The following is a 10,062-nucleotide window of genomic DNA, read 5'->3' as shown; positions in this document are numbered from 1 at the left end:
CACCCTCCTTTTTAGGCCTACAAATAGTTGCCCAATTAACTAGGCTCCATTTAGTACTATGCAAATTACCACTCCAAAGGAATTGTCGAGAAAGAGCATCAAACTCCTTGAGAAAGTAAATAGGTGCAGCGTGAACCATGCTTCGATAAGTAGGAAGAGCTTGGATAACAGCTTGAAGAAGAGTAACCCGGGTAGCAGTAGAAAGCCATCTATGAGTCCAATGATTTACCTTATCCTGAAGCTTGGTAATCAAATTTTTCCAAAAGAGATGTGGCTGCCTGGAAACAGCAATAGGGATGCCAAGATAAGTCAAAGGAAGTGATCCTATCTGAAACTGTAGGATACCAACAATCCTGTGCTGAATAGAATCAGGAGTGTTAAAAAAGTAAATGGAAGATTTGTGCTCATTAACTTTCTGGCCTGAAGCTACCAAATAAATGTCCAAAGCATGTCAAAAGGCTTTAGCTTCCTCGATCCTAGCAAGACCAACAAGAGCAGAATCATCAACAAATTGAAGATGGGAAAGAGAAGGTAAGCCATTACCCCACCCCCAGCCTTGAATAGAATTCTGGGACACCTGATGCTTAATGAATCTACCCAAGCCTTCAGCCATGATGATGAATAGATATGGGGAGAGAGGGTCACCCTGGCGGAGGCCTCTAGAAGCACCAAATAGTTGAGAAGGTTGACCATTAATAAGAACTGAAAAGGAGGTGGAAGTAACACAACTCATAATCCAACTCACCCAGTCAGAGCTAAATCCAAAAGAAAGAAGAATACTCCTTAGGAAGCTCCATTTAACTCTATTGTAGGCCTTAGCCATATCCAGCTTAAAAAACATGGATCTCTACCTGGAAGTAGCCATAGAGTGAATAGCCTCAGTAGAAATAACCAACCCATCCAAAATTTGCCTGCCAACAACAAAACCACCTTGTTCTTCTGAGATAATAACGGGAAGCCACCTTTTCAATCTCTCAGCAATCAACTTAGTAATAACTTTGAAAACCACATTACATAAGGCAATTGGTCTAAAACACTCCAATTGATTAGCACCCTCTCTCTTAGGAATAAGAGTCAAGAATGTAGAGTTCAAAGCTCGAAGCATCTGCTTGCTAGCATAGGATTCTTTAACCACCTCCAACAAATCATGATTAATGATGTCCCAAAATTCCTGAAAGAATTCAACTAGAAAGCCATCAAGACCAGGAGCCTTCCCCTTAGGCATTCCAAAGACCACCTCCTCCAGCTCTTCCAAAGAAATAGGACGCATGAGATAATCATTCATTTCATGAGTGATAAGGGAAGGAATACAGGACAAAATAAGATTTTCTTCATTATCAGCAGGAGGAGAGTCCTCAGAGAAGAGGGTAGAGAAGTACCAAATAGCCTCCTAGAACAAAGCTGGCAAGGAATTCAGTTGGATACCTTGAGAATTAACCAAAGAAGAGATAGTGCTCTGATTTCAGTGAGATTGCACTGTTTTATGGAAAAAGGCAGTATTACGATCACCTTCCTGGAGCCAATCAAATCTAGCCTTTTGCTTCCAAAAAATTTCCTCTCAAAGTTCCCATTCTTCTAGAGCTCTAGAAGTAAGGGATTCAGCCTTGCCAAGAGCCTCTGAGAAACCTCGATCTCTAATCTCCCTTGTGACAAATGAAAATCTATTTTTTATTTTATTTTGAGGCAATATAAGACAAGAGGAAACCTATTTTTAAGTTTATTTGTTGTTCCATTTGTAATTTAAGGTCCCCAATGCTACTTTTATCCCTTACCATTGTAGGAATAGGGCCCCAAAATGTGAGAAATTCTGAATCTGCAAACAAAAATGTACTCATTGAGTGAGTTGAGAAAATGTCAACATGCATGCAATTTTTTTTGATAGATGGTTGATGTTGGAAAATATTTATTGGCAAAATGCACAAAATCGAATTATAATAGACTCAAAATTTACCATGTTTGTAAATATTTTGATGTTGTATACTAGGAAAAAATAATTAAAAAACAAATCTTAAGCAATTCCAAATCAAAATCCATGCAAAGACCTAAGCATGTATATATTTTGTCAAATGCTAAAATGAGCAACAAAATATATTGAACTGTTTCCGAAAAAATTATCATCATATGAGCATTTATTTACACTTCAAGAGACTACTTGATGGATTGCAAGTTTTGGCGTAAGATATATAGGGATTTCTTTGTAGAGTAAATCATTACTAGAGCCATGCAAAAATACAAAAAATCTAATGAGTTGAGAGAATTTCCATCAATTTAATTTATTTTTTATTTAACTCAATGGGTTTGAAAAAATATAAGAAAGTGGCATGGTTACCAAATAGGATACTAAGAAAAATTAAAAGTGAAACACCAAAAAGCTCAATCAAAAAGATAGTAGAATAATTTTTCCTACAATATGCAGAGTTATTAATTTCAGAAATCAAGAATTCTATTTATTCTAATGAGGGATGGATTCATGTTGAATCACTACTCATGAATCATGGGACAATAAGTTTGACTCAAAAACTACACAGTTAAATCTTGATAGCAATATCACACATCAATAAAATTTATCCTATAGTATGTAGTGCATACATATTTTTAATTTCATTTTTATTAATTATTCTTATTTTTTCATTAGTCCGTATGCATTTCGCTAGGGGTTTTATATTTTATCTTTTGAGAATTTTAAAAGAAAAATATTCCAACCAATGAACAAATGGCAGTTTAAAATTATTAACACATTGTAATGTTTTTTTTTATTGCCCAGGCTAGAGTGGACTGGAAAGATAAAATAGACAACTGAAATGCAAGGACAATGTAAGATTACTTAATACTTTTTAAACATGACATTTAATACTATAGTTACAATTGTTGTGGGTGAATGCCTTTCCATTTATAGCTCCAGATTGTTCCTAAATTTCTTGTGAATTGTTGTAGACTTTTTGGATCTATTCTAGAGTCTAAGATGATTTTTAAGTTCCCTGCAAACAAAAGTGAAAATTGATTTGATATTTGTTTTTCCTTTTGGGGTCACTATCAAAAGTTATCTGTAATTTTTTGTTGTCATCAAATTTGTGAGTTTTTGATAGATTATTTAAATACAATTTTGTAGATAAATTTGTGCAAGGTTCTCTCCCACTGTAGTAGAGCTTAACTCTGGTATGATTTCCCCCATTTCATAGTGCAGTCTTTAGATTTTATGATAAAGGAGAGGTCATTCCATTGGTTTATCTATGATTAGAATTCTTAAGTCATTGGTTTCTGTTATTTAAATTTGAAAAATGAAGATTTTTTGGTTTCTGTCTTTGTCAAACGTACAAGCTCCCACCTACACCTTTACTTTGAATGTCTTAGACTAAATTATTGTGTCTTTACTCATTTAGCTTAGGACGTAGTAGTATAATAGTTCCAGTTTCATGCTCTATATGAAATGATTTCATAAAACATATCAGTTGAGTAAAAGACAACTCCATTGATGTCTACCAGCTACAAAACTCAAAAGCCAATGCCAATAACAGAGTTATATCTTTGTCAAACATACAAGCTCAATTGTTATATCTTTACTCATTTATCTTAGGACATAAATATTTAATTTAAACTAGACTAATCTAAGTCCTATAAGGATTATTAAAATTATCTACATTTATTTATCCAAATTACAAAAATTATCAATAATTAGAAATAATTTACGAATAACCAATTTTTAAAAAATTAAACATTTAATGACAAATGAAAATCTAATTTTTATTTCATTTTGAGGCAATATAAGACAAGAGGAAACCTATTTTTTAGTTTGTTTGTTGTTCCATTTGTAATTTAAGGTCCCCAATGCTACTTTTATCCCTTACCATTGTAAGAATAGGGCCCCAAAATGTGAGAAATTATGAATCTGCAAACAAACATGTACAAAACCCAACTGTATCTCTTAAGGATAATTTTAATAGATCTCAAATGCAGTTTCGACAACAACTGGATAGCTTGAAAATGCCACAGATGTGTTATATTTGTCAAGAATGCTATCTACGAATGAAAGTGGTCCGTACATCAGAAGGTCCAGTATGCAATAGATGTTGACAAGAAAAGGGAAACAATTGTGTTCTTCAAGGCTATGATCAATCGGCCGCCTTCCGTAGGCAATTTCTAGTGTAACCACCCCAAAGCTGTACACGTCAGCTTCTGGACTGGTTTTCCCTGTTATGTAGCACTCTGGAGCAACATACCACCGCGTGCCCGCCACCATGGTCGTATGGGAAGCCTCCTGGTCACGTTCCATCAGTCTCGCCAAACCAAAATCACCCAACTTTGCGTTGAAATCAGAATCCAGCATTATGTTGCTTGCCTTCACGTCTCGATGAACGACACGCTGGTCCCACTCTTCGTGGAGATAAACAAGAGCAGAGGCAATGTCATAGGCGATACTATATCTTTGGCTCCAATCCAGCGTATCCTCCTCTTCCCCAAAAACGTGTTTATCCAGACTCCCATTTGGCAAGTACTCGTAGACCAGAAGTAACTCTCTCTTTTCGAGGCACCATCCTAAAAGCCGCACAAGATTACGGTGTCTCAACCTGCTGATTGTTTGAACTTCGGAGACATACTCCTTTCTTCCTTGTCTAGATCCTTGAGCTATTCTTTTCACAGCTAGCGCCTCCCCGGTGCCGGGCAGGATTCCTTTGTAAACGCTGCCGAAGCCGCCTTATCCAAGCTTTTCTTTCTCACAGAAATTTCGTGTCGCAGCACTGAGCTCGACGTAGGAAAAGCTTCGTGGGCCATGAGAACAGCATTCGTCTAGCTCTTGATCGCTCTCTTCCCTAGCCTTACCTTTGACTGTTCCCCTTTTTTTGAAATGCTGCCACCAGCGAACAACTATGAAGCCACATAGGACCACAACAACGAAGAACACGCATATCAAATAAACTTTCACAGAAAATCTGTTTGCATTGCCATTTCTAAGTAATTCACCAGGAGGTCTGACTTCCCACGAATATTCAGAAGTAAAATTCCAAACTTTTACGATGTGCGTCTCTCTGTACTCTCCAGTGGCAGCCGAGAAGCCAATCTTGATGTACTCTGGTAGACAGTTGCTCAGATCTATTGTGTGGTTAAATAGAGGAATTTTGGGTTTAGAAGAATTATACCAGAGAAAGAAGTGCAAAACCTTTTCTAGATCGTCATAATCCACCCAGGCATCCCATGTCGCGTTTGTGAGATTTTGGTGTGTAGAGCAATTGAATAGACTAGATGTATTGTGCGGAAAAATGAACTTCGAGAAAATGCTATTGACGTCGATCCCAACATGATTGTCATCAGGATCCCAATCATTGTTGTATGTATCAAACTCCGCACTGCACAGCAACCATCTGATAAGATGATTGTTTAAAGCTTTCCTCATTAAACAAGCCAAGAAATCCACCATAAGCGTCCTCTGGTGGTTCCAGTTCAAATGGTGCCATGAAGAGCGCAAGTCCATCTCCATGATTATCGTATATTTCATTGTTCAGAACAATATTGAATTGAAAGTAAGTTGAAAAATTGGGCAGAGCTTAAAGTTGAAAAAGTTGAAAGTAAAGCATCTACTTAGATAGCTTTTGTTTAAATAATATAGAACAAAAAAAATCCATAATGAAAACTTGAAATATATTAACACCCACAACTTCAAGTTTGTGTACCTTAATAAAATCATTCTGATTCCAACATGTTTATTGAACCACCCATGTATATTGTCTAATTCATGAGCTCGGAAACTCTAGCCATTTTCTTGAATGTAAATCAAATAGTTTACACTTTTTAATACTTTATATATCCACCCAGCTCCACAATATTTCATCCTAAGAGATCACCCAATAAGATCAATTCAACTAATCTTTTGTTGTAGTATAATCTAAAAACATACCACATTTATTTACTTTTACCTCTAACTCACAAGAAGAGCAATAGAATGGAGAGATTGTAGACTTAAGCGAGTTACTATAAGATCATCTATGCTTTTCAGTGAAATAAAAAAATCTAGAATAGGAAGGTTGATGAGCTCCTCAACAAAAAAAATAGAATATAATATAGCTTGCATTCATGAAGCTACTAAAAATTTACCATGATGGAAGCACAAATGAGCCTCTTGGAATAGGAAGGGTTCATGCTAGAGAACACTAGGGATGAATCTACAATTGTTTCACTCACAACATCTAAGCTAGGATCTTTCCTATCAATTTTATATGTAGTTCTAATAGCATCCATATTCCCTAGCCTCTATAGACATTTATGGTCATTGTAGGGATCACCGGCTTGCATAATTTAAGGCAAGTCTCAATAATTTATATACCGACTTGAGATAGAGATAGTGATTCATGACTAAAAGGCTTCACACAGTTTAAACTTTATACCTAAAAAAATATAGTGTTTTGGTGAGCAGTAGTCTTGAGAAGATATTTTATGGCCCTAGCATATGGAAGTCTTTTCATTGGAGAGCTCACTACCATGAATCTACCAAATTCCAAATAGCTCCAAGAGAGCATTGAGCTATTTAAGTTAAAATTGGGCATAGATTATTGAGCTAGAAGAGGAGACATTCTTGGGCACTAAGGCTTGACATAACTTTGAAAGTTGGTTGACGGGGTTAATGGGGTGTGATGGAAGGATTGTGATACTTAGACACTATTTTTTCTAGATAGATCAGAATAAGCTTGGGTCAGTGCTATTTCTCTTTGATTGGGAATGACATGAGGAATATTTATCACATCTCTCCTTAAGGAATGACGGTCTCCCATGTAATGAGAAGCTCCATGGTGACAATTGAATTATTCTATTTAAATATAAATATATAAGAAAAGAATAGACTCACTGAAAGAAATGTTGGAAGATTAAGGGCTCATTGGTTTTTACTATATTCTAAAAAAAAATTAAGTGGAAAAAAAATTTAAACTTATTTGCATAAGAAATGATGGCAAGTCAAGGTCCTCCCTAAATGATCTACACAAAATTTACTTAGACCTTGTAAATGATCTACACAAAGTTTACTTAGACCAACCACTAGTTATGAAAATAAGAGGAAATGTAAAAGAACCACACAATGTGGTTTGAGATTTGTCTCATACTTTATTCATGCGATAATTCTATAAGAGGTTCTTCTTGGAACCACCTGTACTATGTGCTTCCCCTCAACATATTAAAGCCAAGTCAAGTAATGACCAAACTTTGTGTCAAGAGTTTGTCTTACCATTGGCTTGAACAATATGGTATTCTTGCTTTCAATAATGATTATGACACAAAATGTGAATGGGATATAAGTAAAATGCATAAATGTTTTGTTGATCAAATGCTACAATCTACAGTAAAATACAAGCTCACCATGCTTAACTAACCAAGGCAGACTATTGTCTAGCATACAGATGTCTATCTAGTATGTAGAGGTAAGGCTTTTAGAATTCAGTAGTTGACCTTCCAACAAATGGTGCAAACATGCTACTACAGAATTTGTCTACAACCAAGCTTTAAACATGGATATCCAAATAAAAAAAGCCATCATAGTAGCTAAAACTTAAACAAGCATGAAATTCAAGGAATTAATTTCCATTGCTTGATTTAATAAAACCAAAAATTTACAAAAGAAATAGTCATCAATAATTATATATAGTTACAAAACAATAAGGATTGATTTTAGATGGTTTGAGTGTTAAAGTCAACTTTTTCAGTTTCTCTTAGTTGACTGTATAGGTTATCCTAAGCATACCAAGGCTATCATGCTATATTTTTTTACAATGTATTTGTACTCCAAGTTTAGAAAATATGAATTGTTGGATCATAATTTAATTCCTAATCCAAGCTTGCTATTTGCGAAATGAGTGTTTGATCCCATTTTCTTTTAGAAAGTCTTCCATTGAACTTTCTTGTGTCATAACTTTGTGGACAATGTGTTGGTCTAGGTATTCTCTATTGAAATCTCTTGTGTCATGCTTTTTTAGACAATACAATGATCCAAGCATTCTATGCTCATTCTCCAAATCTTTCTTAGCAATTGATGTCTTTTCTACCTCATCTTCAAAATTTTTTGTGTCACTTCAAGATGTCCAAACTTATAAAATAACATATCTATGCCATTTTTAAAAATAGATATTTGACTAATAGCATAATATAAATAAGATCTTTCTTTCTACTTGGTTTTGCTATCATTCTCCCTACACAACACGCAGTGGATTCACAACAAAAATAAGCTTCTCTAACTATGGACAAGATGGGCCAGCCAATGATAACATACAATCAGCCTACTATGTTTAACTGTCATACAAATAAGCAAGAAGAACATAAGTACATATCAGCAATGACCTATTAAGTTTTTTTAGGACAATAAAATGCATTTTTTTAATGTAAAAGAACATTAAATGTTTTGCACATTCTTTTGAAACCTTTGGACACGAGTTTCCTACGAAAGAGCATGGTTTTTCTAGCATATCTAGCAACCATATGGGTTACTGTTCTATCTCCTATTTTTTCCTATAATGGGACCCCAAATACATGGATCCAAGGGGTTTCTATATTTCTCTATCGATATATATTAAGAGAAGAAAAGAAATCTAGCCTTTATGGATTCATCATAAATCATAATATGATCATCTATAAGGAAAGGCCTCTAACTTAAATCTTTCTTAGTTTTTCTAGAATTTAAAATCTGCCTTCTTTATTAACAAATGATTATATTGTAAAACCCTCTTAACAATATCATAATTTGACTTTCTATGGAAAAATTGTCCTCATTATCAGTGATTACGTTCTTGTAATTCAATTGACATGTATTTTCTTCTCCTTTGCATAGGTTGCTAGGATTCTTTTACTTACAAGACTTCATTTCTTTTCTTTAGTTTCTTCTATGCTATTACTTTAAAAGCTTTTGTTGATCTTGACGGAGCCTACTTTTTTACAAACTTAGAGCTCCCATCTTAGCACAATGATTCAAATTATAACAAAAAATGGACATTAAGCATGGAAAAAACATCAAATGTAGAAATGATTCATGAAGTTCATGATGCAGGTGCATCATAGGGACATCTTAAGAAGTCTAGGAATGGAATTGAAGATAATGCATAGAGCATTGAACTTTAAATTGGATGAAATTTTACTTTTAGGTACTTGTGATAACATGTAAAATGAGGGAAGACTTGACAACAATCATGGCTATAGTGTTGTTCAAGATCGCATGGTTCTTGCAAATGTTAATGGAAGCTTAGCAACATACCAATTTAGTTGTATTAATGAGGAAGGACAAATGGAATCAGTAGGACCTCTGAAGGAAATTATAATATCATAGAAACTAGATATACACATATTGTAAATAAATATTATTTTCTATGTGTTAAGCTTTACAGTCTCAGACAATAGGAGTATTTAACATGCTTGACTTGTAAGTATATGTGCACTCTTGTGAAGAGAAAGAACCCTGTATATGACATGTGGAGTCAAGAGGGCATGAACAGGAAATCAAGAATAGTAGAAAAAACATATTCATAGGCTGGCTACAGTATAATAGTTCCAATAATGTCATGCTCTATATGCAATTATTTCATAAAACATATCAATTAATAAAAGGATAGCTCCATTGATGTCTACCACCTACAACACTCAGAAGCCCATGCCAATAGCAGAGTTATATCTTTGTCAAACATACAAGCTCCCACCTACACCTTTACTTTGAATGTCTTAGACTAAATTATTATATCTTTACTCATTTAGCTTAGGATGTAGCAGTATAATAGTTCCGGTGTCATGCTCTATATGCAATGATTTCATAAAACGTATCAGTTGAGAAAAAGACAACTCCATTGATGTCTACCAGCTACAATACTCAAAAGCCCATGCCAATAACATAGTTATATCTTTGTCAAACATTCAAGCTCAATTATTATATCTTTACTCATTTAGCTTAGGACATAAATATTTAATTTAAACTAGACTAATCTAAGTCCTATAAGGATTATTAAAATTATCTACATTTATTTATCCAAATTACAAAAATTATCAATAATTAGAAATAATTTACGAATAAACAATTTTTAAAAAATTCAACATTTAATGACA

General features: G+C 34.4%; 1 protein-coding gene across 1 annotated transcript; it reads right to left on the bottom strand.

Moving 5' to 3' along the window:
- Nucleotides 1-3,934: 3,934 nt before the first annotated feature.
- LOC149558920 (L-type lectin-domain containing receptor kinase S.4-like) lies at nucleotides 3,935-5,473 on the bottom strand. The gene is made up of 2 exons (XM_089831119.1): nucleotides 4,819-5,473; nucleotides 3,935-4,692 (listed from the first exon to the last, which is right to left on the bottom strand). Exons 1-2 carry the CDS (start codon nucleotides 5,471-5,473, stop codon nucleotides 3,935-3,937), a joined length of 1,413 nt encoding a protein of 470 aa, XP_089687245.1.
- Nucleotides 5,474-10,062: the final 4,589 nt, after the last annotated feature.

The sequence above is a fragment of the Cupressus sempervirens genome, chromosome 5 (genome assembly GCF_028749045.1).
Source record: "Cupressus sempervirens isolate cs-2001-9-10 chromosome 5, ASM2874904v1, whole genome shotgun sequence".
NCBI classification, from domain to species: domain Eukaryota; kingdom Viridiplantae; phylum Streptophyta; class Pinopsida; order Cupressales; family Cupressaceae; genus Cupressus; species Cupressus sempervirens.
The sequence above is the reverse complement of the archived record's forward strand: the minus strand, read 5'-3'. Positions and strand labels throughout refer to the sequence as shown.

What these genes read in the sequence shown, in the direction of transcription:
- LOC149558920 (XM_089831119.1), bottom strand. Translation starts at nt 5,473, where the DNA reads ATGGAGATGGACTTGCGCTCTTCATGGCACCATTTGAACTGGAACCAC. An exon ending in AAAAAGGGGAACAGTCAAAG is followed by an intron (nt 4,693 to 4,818) that starts GTAAGGCTAGGG and finishes AGCTTGGATAAG; the next exon opens with GCGGCTTCGGCAGCGTTTAC.